The sequence below is a fragment of the Phalacrocorax aristotelis genome, chromosome 6, assembly GCF_949628215.1.
Source record: "Phalacrocorax aristotelis chromosome 6, bGulAri2.1, whole genome shotgun sequence".
Lineage (NCBI taxonomy): Eukaryota > Metazoa > Chordata > Aves > Suliformes > Phalacrocoracidae > Phalacrocorax > Phalacrocorax aristotelis.
Genome location: NC_134281.1, coordinates 31,224,373 through 31,236,635, shown reverse-complemented (window position 1 = coordinate 31,236,635; position 12,263 = coordinate 31,224,373). Strand labels below are relative to the sequence as shown.

The 12,263-nt window shown below is 48.7% G+C and overlaps 1 protein-coding gene across 1 annotated transcript in view; it reads right to left on the bottom strand.

Moving 5' to 3' along the window:
- The window catches only part of PAPPA2 (pappalysin 2), a 95,341-nt gene that overhangs the window by 44,505 nt on the left and 38,573 nt on the right, over window positions 1-12,263 (bottom strand). Inside the window, exons 7-13 of the mRNA XM_075096847.1 lie at window positions 9,907-10,399; window positions 9,219-9,347; window positions 7,467-7,558; window positions 7,025-7,218; window positions 5,699-5,836; window positions 2,155-2,290; window positions 1,703-1,919 (exon numbers count right to left, since the gene is read on the bottom strand). Of these exons, the coding sequence (XP_074952948.1) occupies window positions 1,703-1,919; window positions 2,155-2,290; window positions 5,699-5,836; window positions 7,025-7,218; window positions 7,467-7,558; window positions 9,219-9,347; window positions 9,907-10,399 (1,399 nt within the window). The remainder of the gene's footprint in view (window positions 1-1,702; window positions 1,920-2,154; window positions 2,291-5,698; window positions 5,837-7,024; window positions 7,219-7,466; window positions 7,559-9,218; window positions 9,348-9,906; window positions 10,400-12,263) is intronic.

Genomic DNA, 12,263 nt, shown 5'->3' with positions numbered 1-12,263 from the left:
CTGCAATTCAGCATACCACAGCTAAGCCAAGGCCATGGGGAGCCCACAGGATGACAGCAAGAGCAAGAAAAGATGCAAGGATCCTGTTGGGTCCTGCCATGCCCTCATGAAGAGGACATCACGCAGCTCTGTGTGCTTTGGCAATACGGGAACTGGCTTGTGCTTCAACTATAATGAGACTTTTAAGAGAAAAACATCTACTTTCCTCTCTATTTGTTCCTATATGAGTTTCTCCCCATCCGGAGGCGATGCTCAGCTGCGTCCTGTCAGTCTATTGCTCCTTTCAGTCACTTCTGAGGGGGAGGGGAAGCTCTCAAGCAATGAGAATGCAAAATTATTTTAAAGGATGAGAAAACGTAATTGAAAAACCACATCAGTTGGCTGGGGTCTTAGAAGCATGTGTGTACGTAGCTGTAACAGCTACCAGGAGGAAACTGACTACATTTCAGGTGGACACTGATCCTTTAATGTACGGCTAAGAATAATATTTATATGCTGACTCACTAAGATTTATGTTTCTGTATAAATCATACATGCACTTACAAAAAAAAAAAAAGAAAAAGTAAAAAGAAACTGCAGGATATTCATGGCTTCCAGAACTCTACATAAATCAATTGTACCATGATCCCACAAGCTTTTAGACAAACACATGCACACTCATTCATTATTGGGGATGTTTGTCCATCCAGGGCCATCAACAGAAGAAAAAAATGACAGTAGCAGTGATGCAATGACGTTACCCAAAGCCTTTCACTCCTAACACCCCCACAGCTTCAGCAAAGCTTGGACCTAAAAATCAGTATTCCCAGTGGTGCAGTTTGAGTAACTGGCTGAACCAGAGCCCTGGATTGGCACGCTTATAACTTCAGGGAGCCTGGGATTCGAAAGCAAAGTCAGACTTGGCAGGTCTGGCTGTCATCAGCCCCACTACCCCTCTCAGACAGAGCTGAGCACCATCCTTTTGTTTCTCCATGGACCCACACCTCTGCTTGGCACACTCTTTCTGCCTTGCTTATTTAGTCTATCTTGGACTACAGTCCTTCCCCGTCTCTTTGCCAGCACGACCCTTTCAGAGAGCAGCACTCATTCTGCAAACGCTGCCTCTCATTTGCTGCTTTACAAAGACAGGCAGATGCCTGTGAGCACCAAACATCAATAAATTAGAGTGCCATTGCTATTATTACTGTTATCACTGCATTACGACGGAGGCAGCATGAGACTTGGTGAGGAGCCTGGGATAGATGGTGAGCCAGCACAGGAAGGAGGAGGAGGAGATGGAGAACTGCAACTGGGGAAGATTCATCCCCACCTCCTGCAGTGTGGGGAAGACCGGGATGGATGGAGACTGAGCTTGATAAAGCACATGCGGAAGAAGCCTACACTTCAGCTTCAGCAGCAACTCTCAGCAATAACATCTTAGCAGAGGAAGCTTGGTTTTCTCACCAGGGAACAGCCCCTTAGTGCAGCTTTGTGCAGATGCACAGGCCAGGCACAAAATCTATTTTCCTGTTTTCCTCCCCACGGTGAGATAAGCAAACCAAGTCTCATTACAACTGAATTTTCCAACACCACTTCAAAAGCCACGTGAGAATAGTCATGAAACACTCAGTGGATAGATAAACACTCCAGAACTGAAGCACAAAGTCCCAGTGGAGAGAGGTACTCCAGGTACCTGTCAGCAAGTGCCTTGAGGAGACCATACCTATAGGGCTGGTGGCTGTGTCTCTCCTCATGTTGTAGGAGGCAGGTGGTGGGGTGAAAGCCAGGCTGAGTTGATGTCCGCAAGGCCACAGCTGCGATGCCCACAAGTGGGGAAGAGAAGTTGAGCAGCACCGAACCAGCCCAGTGGGACGGGTCCTCCTGGCCATCGGTCACATTGATGACAAGCGGGTTGTGCTGACATGACAGCTCGTACATCCCTGCAAGATGGGGCAAAGAAAGAGGCCACTAGCTCAGCTCCAGGGATATTTTCTCTGCCTTTGATTTACCTCTTCTCCCCCACACATCCCAACAGACCATCTTGGGAAGCAGAAGATGTTGCAAGGGGGGACAGGGGACACCAGCACCCAACTCAGTGAGAGACAGCAGCAATGGTGGGGCTCCTAGTGTCCCTGCTGGTGGGTCCCTGTGTACCACAGCCTGTAGGATGCTCACCCAAAGAGTGGTTCAGCCCATCTACATCACTCAGCTGGACAGTCACCCTTGGCTTGCGCTGGTTGCTTGGGATGGTGCCATCAGAGGCCAGGAAGACCAGGAGGGAAGTGGGCACTGCAGGTCTCTCAAAGCACACCTAGGCAGGAGGGCAAGAGGGACCCTGAGAGCATGCATACCAAATACAGCCTTTCTGATCCCATATATACAAGAGGGAGAGAAAGAGGGAGCATGGGGAGGGAGCAGGAGCAGGGTTAGGGGGTCAGAGACTGCAGATGTGCAGGGCAGCAAATGGATGGGAAAAGAGAAGAAGGAAGGAAGGAATGGTGCAGGACCACAGTCCTTTCCTTCCTGATTCCCCCCCCTTTCACTAGTCTTCCCTACATATACCAGTCCCGCCTTGCTATAAATTTATGGCATCTTCCCAGCTTCCACATTTCCTGCTCTTAAAAATGAGAAACACCTGACCGAGACCTGGATAACCCCTTTGCTGCCCTCCCTTCCCTAGGCTTCCAACTCCCACCCCACATGGTGCCAGTCGGGCAAGTGAGGCACCAGAGAGCACGGCTGCCAGCCCTGCCACTGAAATATTTCCATTTAAAAAAATAAACCTAAAAATAAACGCCCATAAAAAAAAAAAACACACACACACAAAAAAAACAACAAACCAAAGAACAGCCCCAGTACCCAGAATGACTGCAAACTGTCCATCAGCCAACATGCAGAAAGATTTGTGGGAAGAAGTCCTGCCTGCTAGGAGAGCCGACAGCTCCCCACTTGTCTAGAGCCCCGAAGGCTACAGGAGGCAGCTAGGAAATATACAGCATCAATTATGGCAGGGCAGATGTTCTCTGGAAGTAAGAGGATAGAAATGTTTTTCTCCCCCACCCTGGTGCCCCCCACCCACTGCCGAGATGTGTTTTGATCAAGACCCAACCTATGGAGCGTTTTTGTTGAATGCTGGTGTGGAGGGAGCCCAGAAATACAAGGCAAAGGTGTATTTCAGAGGACAAGTCCTGGCTGGTCAGGCACAGCCCAAGGAGCAGACTGCAGGAGCAGAGGGGACAACCACCCGATTTGTGACGGCAGCCCAGCCTTGGGCTGGTTCGTGCCACGCCAGGCATTGCTCATGCACGGGAGTGGGAGAAAACCTTGGGCTTCATCCCAGGGTTCCCGCCCTGCAAGGAGGTACTTGGCAGCAAACACCCCATGAGCAAGTCCCCAGTGCTGCCTACACACTACCTTGGCCAGGGCTTGCTCTCATGCAGGGCTGACCCTGCTGCAAGGAGTGGACCGGGGGGTTGAAGCTGCTCTCCCTTTTTTCTTTTTTTTTTCTTTTTGTTTGATATATGCCCACTGTCTCCCCATCTGAGCTTAGAAGCTAGTGACAGAAGAAAACAAGAAGGGAGGAAAGAAAGAAGAGCCAGCAGTGCTCAGAGCCTGCTCCAAGGAGCCCCCCAGGACAGAGCTGCAGCCAGTAAGCCCCAAAGAGCCAGCTGATTTTAACCCAGCCACCTGCTGCCCACTCCTCCAAGCATGGTTCCTCAGAGGAGAAGAGATGGTTGAAGAAGTCAGGTGAGGCTTTCCTTGGACCATGCAGCTGCAGGTGAAGGGTTTAGTCTTTCCATTCCCACAGTGCATCTACTTGGAGGTGAAGGACACTGGCCCCAAGACAGACCAACAGCACCTGACTTGACTAACATCCTAATTTTTTTTTAATACGTGATATGTGCCTGACCACAGCAGCCTATCTTATTCCTCCCTCTCTCTAATTTCCTGCGTATTACACATCTGATTTGCTTACAAGTGATTTTGATTTCTCTCCTCATCGGATATGTAAGAAACTAAGAACAAAGCATGGCTGGAGATCTGCGAATCATAACTACTCCCATCTGTAGACAGACCCAAGGTATGTGGTAGATGCTTTGTTAGGTGGCCCATTCTTGCCTCCAGTGCCAGCCCACTTACAGTACGACCCAAACTTTCCCTCTCTTATTGGTGCCACCTCTTTAGAAACACCATAGAAAGCAATGCCTACCACCCAATGGGTTTTGCGGTGTAGCTTTAACCCGGGTGACACAGGTGCAACAGCTTTAAAATGGCCACGGGAGTTGGTGGCCACGAAACATGATACGCACATGGGTACATGTGCATGAACAGCACCATTCCTGTCCAGGCAGGTGTGCTAGGTAAATTGTCAACAAGACAAGTCTTTCCTAACCCAATATGTTACCAATCAGGCAAACTCTGTTAAAAAAAAGAAAAAAGAAAAAAGAAAAAGGGCATATTTATTACTAGTCCATAAATAATTTTATGGGTGGAAAATAATAGCAGCCCTAGAGAGAGCACAGAGTCAGTAATGAAAGTCTTTAATATAAACATCCATAGAGGAACAGAACTGAGCACAAACTCCAACAAAACTGAAACATGCTTTAACCCCTGGTGAGAAGTGGAAAGCAAGCTTTCATCTAGGTAGGGCAGAGGGGGAGATTGCTGTTTTCTTGCTAGCAAAGGAAGAAAGAAGGTACATTTGTCATGGCCAGAAACTGAAGCTGGGAAGTAGGTTGTGAGCACACAGACAAGGAATAAAGAAAAAAAAAAACAGTTAAAGGAAATTCTTTGGAGAGTCAGAGGACTTCAGAGACAACAGCCATATTTATTGACTCAGGTTTGATGTTCACCAAGTTGTCTGAGCATCTTGGGAAGAGGTCCTCTCTAGACAATCTCAAGCAAAGCAGGGCAAAGTGCTCCTCAAACTGCAGACACAGCAACACACCAGAACCCAGCTTTCCAGTAACACCAGGCAACAGCCACGAAACCTCTAAACAGTGTCTGTGGTCAGAAAATCACCACTGTAAAAATCACGTTGGCCTAACCTTCAGCTCTCCTCTGTCCTGCTCCTCTGCCTGCCGAGACAGAGAGGTTTGATCCTCTAGATGCCCTCCCAAAGGCAGCCCCAGCAATGGAGGTAGCCCCCAAGCCCCCATTAGGCTGCAGGACCAGCACCTTGGGCACAGAACTGCCTCCTTTGGTCTGAAGTGACCAGGGGGCAAGAGGACCTGCATGCCACAGCCAATTGCTGGGGGCAACCTGGAGTACGTGAGACCCCTCAGGATGGCAGAGTATATCCAGCTACTTTCTGTTGCTTTTCACAGCCATGGGGAACAAAGGCAAATTGGACTTTAAACAGAGCTTGTGCCCACCCTTTGCCAGTGTAATGGCACAGCCTGACTGCAGGGAATAGTCAAGAGCAAGTTGTTTCTCAGCCTCAACACATTTCTGTGGGGTCCTGGTTTCAGGCACAGCTGTTCTGGCAATCTGTACCAGGATGGGTTTGCTGTTCACAGTGTAAATGGGGCAACTACATAAGACCCAGCCACAGGCATTTGGGGTTTGCGAAGAGTTCAGTAGGATATGAAGTCCTATATGAGCAGTTTTTAGGAATGCTATAGCTCCTACAGGACAGAAGAGGATGGGTCTTTGTCACCAGAGTGGTGGGGCAATGACAAGCATATCTTTCTGTGCCTGACCACACATCCTCACTTACCTTGAGCCAAACTCCCTCATCGCCCAAGTGTACCCTCTCCTCATCTGGATCCTGAGCATTGTCTTGGCTGGGAGTGCAAGGGAACCAAGCAGCCAGCGAAAGATCCTTTGGCACATCATGAAGGTGGGATTTACATACCTGAAAGGAGAGATTTATTTCAACCCAGAAAGAAGCAAGGAAATTGAGAGAAAGAAACGGTACCTACAAAACATCAAGTAAGACTCAAACATAGAGAAGGATCCCAAGTTGGTTCCTAGCATGAAGACAATTAGGATGTGGGTTCCTGACCAGAAATGACATGTCACCACCCACACGTGCACAGGAGGCCTTTGCAACTTTGAGGTGCTGTAAATATGCCGTTTAAGCACCCCATGGTGTCTGCAGGGCTGAGTAAGAAATAATGAGCCATGCTGTGAGACAGTAAGTAAGACCACAGCCTTCTGATTTTGGCTGGACTGATGAGATCCAAAGGTGTGATTCATTTGCCTGAACACCAGTCTTCTGTGCCATTTGATGACCTATGGTATCCCAGACATCCTCATAGGCTTGGCAGACAAAACCTGAGAGATACATGTGTCATTCTAGAGGAGCAGACACCTGATCCCAAGCCATCTCATTAGACATGTACATCTGGGCAATTTAATCAAGCCGTAGGTCTTGAGAAGACTGTTCCTTATATGAGGTCAATAAAAATACATCTACAAAGAGCCAAATATGACCTCTCCACATATTTCTTGCCCTTCTTCAGCTTGCTAGGAAAGAACATACACACATCACGTTAACACCGATCAGGTGAAATCCCATCCTAGACCTCCAAGCCCCTCTCCAAAGCCCATAGGAAAGATGGGAATTCTCCCATCGATTTTTCCTTGGCTTCAGATCAGAGAGTTTGAGAGCAGCACTGATGCTGATATATGCATGATTTTATCCTTTCAGGCCCTGACTTTATAAGGTATTTGACTTTCAGGATTTTTTAAACCTACAGTGGGACTACTCACATGCTCAAAGTTGTGAATTTAGCTGGCGGGACAGGGGTGGTCACTGTTTAGCAAACTGCATGGCTGGGGGAGGAGCTTCCTGCCTTGATGAAATACCCCTCCGTGTACTGCAGTTCCTGGGCTAAGGGACTACTGAAAGAGGGATATGAGAAACGCTCATGTCTTCTACTGGCTTCCTGCATGGAAATATAGTAATCAATGAACACTTCCAGAGCTGCTCTGAAGATTTTGGTTCTGCCTCAGTAGCCTCTTGCAGCAATAGCTCCCCCCACTCTACTGCATGGGCTTTGCTAAAAAAGTCTCTTTTTTTGGCCATGCCTTCACTCACCTTCACAACAGGCTGTCCTGTGACCAAGGAAGCAGGGCAGGACTTCGCGTCCTGATGGGAGGCATAAGCTTTTGCTGCCCACAGATCCACGTACCCATCGGGTGTGTAGGGACCACAGTCCAGGACACTGCTTTTCTTCTCAAATGGCTCACACACACCATCCCCATCATGCACGTAGCACAGGCTTGGTTCCCCTGCAAGGAGACCGGGGATCAAAGCAGGCTCCAGGCACATACATCTGCTCCTGCCCCAGGAGCCATGCTGGCCATTTAGCCCTAGGATTTCACACCACAAGGGCCTAACAAGCTCCATGGATCACTCCAGTTGCAGATCTACTCTTTGTTGCAATGAGGTGCCTTGCACCCTGATCTGAGGAGCAGCATGAATAACATACAGTGTTGACTCCTCCCTCAAAAGGATGTCTCAATCTGTTTGGACTCACCGACACAGTTGAAGCCTTTCTCCCTTTTACACTTCCTGGAACAGCCATCTCCATCCAGCAAATCCCCATCATCGCATTCCTCTTCCAGGCTCCTAAGAGGACAACAGCCAGATGGGTTAACACTACCCTTGATTCAACATTCCTGTGCTTCTGCCCAGTCATGTGTGAGGACCCCGTATCTTGGTTCCATTTCCACAGAAGCAGGGAGAAGAGGAAGGAACCACATGTGGAGTAAGGTAGAAGAGAGAAAACATCATATCTTGGCAGATATGAGCTGAAGAGGCTGAAAACGCAGAACATGGGAGAAGGCATGACTGTACCGTGACTTTCTTGTAAGACCTGAGGCAAGAACTATGGGAGAAAATAAAGCTATGTACAATGGAGGAAGTAGAGGACCAAACATCAGGAAGACATGCTGCTGGAGAAAGCATGTGTTGGAGAGGGCAAGAGGCTCTGATATGGGGCTAGAAGTTTCAGCGGGAGCTGGAGAAGGGGAAGAAGGAGAAGGGAGAGAGAGAAGGTTAGCCCAAGAGGAAACAAGAATCAGCCCCTAGTTGATATGCACGGCATCTCATGAGGAAAAAAAGCCCATTGAGTTTCCTTGAAAAGGTTCTGTCCCCATACTGCAGAAAATAGACCTGATGAGAAAAGCTGGCAGAAATGCCTTGATTCATATCTATTCATTTGTGCAAAGTTATGTATGCCAAAACACAAGGGGCAAAAAAGCCCTACAGACATACGTCTTGTGATGCTCACCCACTTCCACCTTCATCTAATGTGAAAGATCCACTGTGTCCCATCTTCCTGTCTTTGGCTCATTGTTCCATACACGGTACAAAGGAAAAAACTTTCATAGACAAAGCTTCCTTCATGGCCTTCCCCACAACAGCTCAGGAACGAGAAAGCCTGCCAAAAGTCTCAGCTGCTATCTGCCCATTTCTGCTCCTCTCACTTTTCTATCAACTTTAACAATGGGGCCTAGTGTGGTTATTTGCTCTCCCGACCAAGTCTTCAGCTAGTATGAATTCATGCTAAAACCATACCAGATTACACCACTTTAGCAGCTAGCCCTGCTGTAAGCCTCTTTGCCTTGTTAGGTCTTGTATGACACCACAGTCCCTCTTGCACTTGCTTCAATTGTCCACTTCCCTCACACTTAAGAGAGATGTTTTCAAAGGAAAGTGATTCTGAGTAACCTGGAAGTTGAAGTCTGAAAAAGATAAAATATGGAAATTTGGCATATTTATCTCCAAACGGAGCAGGTGAACCATTGGAGTATCTCCATGTAGAGGTGGTGCATCCCTCATCATTTGGGGTCTCTATGCAGAGACCAGACAGCTCTCTAAAGACACCACACTGTGTGGGACTGCACTTACTGCAAAGCCTAATCCTGCAGGGCCACCACCCTATGCCCCGTGCAAAAGGTTATATCAGCCAGTCCCCCGCTTTGGGGTCAGGCTTCATGACAGTTCGCTGAAGTGGACCAGAATCCAAGCACTTCAGTGAAACAAAGAGCATGTTTGGGTTGGACCCCTCATCCAGACCCTGCTTCTCAAAAAGGCCGTCTCCTTCTCCCGTGCACATAGCATTTTACAAAACAAAAGCTCTACAGTCCAGTCTGCTGGAGGGATCCAGTACAACATATTCAACCAAGTATCCATGGGTGGAGGACCAACCCGGTGCTTCTCTTTGGGACAGGATGACCAGGCAGCTTAAAGAACATCAGCTGAGAGCTTGAGTTTCTTGACTTACGTGGTCACCTTTCCATCACCACAGTAGGATGCTCCATGGACATGGATGAGCGGTGGGGAGGCTTCTCCTGAGGTTGTCCCAGAGACTGCCTGCACCTGGTAGTGGTACACCTGCCCAGGCGTAACTTCCCTGGAGGAACAGAGAGAACCTGAAGAAAGAGCAGGAGGAAACAGCCCATACATCTGCAACGGATTTGCTCACCACAGCTATAGAAGTCACATGTGTGTGCCCATGCAGCATCACAATTTGACATATGTCTTCGTACTCTAAACAGCCAGAGGCAGAGACTGTGGAAAGAAGGTCTCTGCCAGGTCATGCTTATTTCCCTAGGGTCTGAGCTGCGGAGAAGTGGCATTAACTTGAACAATCATTTTACTGGTTGTGTTGATGGGGAAAATGTTGCTGGATTTAACAAGGTCCTTCTTGTTAGCCTGGGCTCATGGGCAAGGGTCATGCTAGCATGGTGGGTCTGCAAGAGGCTTCCTCAATGATGAATAAGGAATCCACTTACGGCATTGAACATTGTAATTCCCAGGGGGTGGGGAAAAAGAAAAAAAACCAACCCACCCACAGAAAACCAACCCACATAAGCAAAACCACTCAGGGATTCAAAGGCAGGACTTGAGGAGGTCATCAGAACTGTCCCAGCCACCCACTCAGCCTGCGATGGAGCAGCCTTGTCACTCACGTGTCCACGAACTGGCGGTGCATCTGTGCCGGCGCAGCGGGGGATCCATTTGCAAATGGGGGGTCGCGAAGGACTCGGTACTGGATCAGCTTGCAGGCAGAGCAGAGAGAGCTGTGGGGCATGGAGGTCAGCAGGGCTGTGTCTATCTCCATCCTCTCATCAAAGGTGTAGATTTTGACTCCGGACACCTTTTTAGGGATGTTGAGCTTCACGGTAAAAGGGACATCACAGAAGGTGTCCAGGGGGCCCAGATGGATGGACTCCCCCTGTTCTGTCAGGACTTCAATGTCAGACAGTGCCTTGGGAGAGCCCATGGAGAGGTATGTAGTCCAGAGCGTGAGGGAATCGGGGTAGACAGGGTGCAGGAAGCGCAGCTCCAGGATGCAGCCATCTGGCTGGGGGCATGGCACCGTCATGTTCATGTGATACAGGTGGAGCTCCGGACTCCAGGCCTGAAGGCTGGGCTCACAGGGCTGATCCACATCTGGGGGCCCTGGGCAGAAGGGACAAGGAGGAGGCTGATGAGAACCAGGGTACAGCTGACCTCACAGGGGACCCAGAGGGACAATCCTCCCTGCAGAGCCCCATACTGTGCTACATACCCTGTGCTACAGCTGCACACCCATGCAGTTTTGCACCCACTACAGGCATGTGCTATATCTGGTGACATCAGCCCTAACATCCTGGAAAGCAATAAGCACCACTAGTCTCCCAGCTCCTGGGTATGCATACAAGCACAAGGTTTGGCAGATCCGGTGTCTCACAGCCCTCTAAAACAGGGACAATGGTATCCATGCTGCAGCTGGTCAGAGTGCCAAGCTCTAGAGACAGCCTGGGCACAGCTGGGGAACATGAAGCTTGCTCTGTAGTCTGTCTCACGGGCACAGAAGGCTTGCCAAGGGCACTTGAATGCCAAATCCCTGTGGCTCCATGGGTTTGGACATAGGCTAAGCAGAGCAGAGACCAAAGCTTTCCACAGACACGTGCTGGAACAGGTCACAGGCAGGAAGGGACCAGGTCCAAAGCAGCTCTGGAAGGCTGTTCTTCAGCCAGAACCTCCAGGACCATGCCCAGGCTGATCTCAGAACCCCAGCCTGCCTCCCCAGTGGTGGATTAGCACTCAGTAAGAGAAACATAGCTTTGGGCTTTCAGTCTTAGAAAGCATCACTGGAATTCATCATCCAGTAGCAGAAATACCCTTGTCTTCACCAACCACTGCAAGCATTTCTTAGGGCCTAGCACCAACTCACAGCCTGCATCCATTTAATATTAGTCTTCTAATAATCATAGAACCTGACTCTTTCACCAGGGCAAACATGCACTTGTGATAGCTGCAGGTCATGCATAGGAGAAAAAAAACAGTCAATAATTCCAGAAGCAGTTTTAATTTGCCAGTGAATCAAACTGACGGGGGAAACAGGAACCACTGAAAATACATGAGCTAAGCTTTGATTTGTTTAGTATCACTGAATAAGCACAAATCTGATGATTTAAGTTGGTTTTTCCCCCCCCTCTCAACTTGCAATGCTAGCAAGAGATACTTAGAGTTTTCAGACACAGAATCTCAGCTACATCCTAACACTCCTGTTCTCAAAGCATAGGCTACATCCCAAAGGTGTAATAATGTCTGAACTGCACTTTCTCTGCAACCACCCTGGCACATTTTCAGTTGACCTCAGTGGCTCAAACGTGAAGAAACACAGAACTGACAGATCCTCTGGCTCCACGTGGTTCAACAGCAGCATGTGCACTACATGAGATTATTTCACCTGGTCTCCCTAACTCCTCTGTTTTGCCCTTGGAGAAGTTGAGGCAGTATGAAAAGCCCAACGGCTCCTATGGCAGCTGCATGATCTTGAAAGCCACCACCATGCCCACAAGGTGGGTCTCTAAACAAACATTCGGATCTCAGCACAAGAGAATTTGTGACACCCTGCTGTTCACCTTACCAGTGAGGAGTTGCATCCAACCCAGATTGCCCAGGACTTGGTACAGACTCAGTGGGGCTGAGCAAGGAGCTTCTCTTGCTCCCTACAAGGCTGCATCAAAGCCTGTGAATACCCCTGAAGTTTCAGAATTTTAGATCTATGTTTTAAGACTTTCATTTTAATGAAATGCCCCTCCGTTTTGACCAGTATCTCTCATTAACACCTTCCTGGGCAATGATTGGGGTTAATATCGGGGTATCAGATTGTCCAAAGCCAGCTGGCAGTTACCAGGTATCTTCTGGGCACCTAGGATTCCTTCCTGCACTAAAAAGCCTCCCCAAAGAGGAGACATCTTACTCTCCAGAAGACAAAAAAAGCTTATTTTTCTTTTCCCAACAAGATGTTGTCTCTGTCTGGGAGATTCACAGC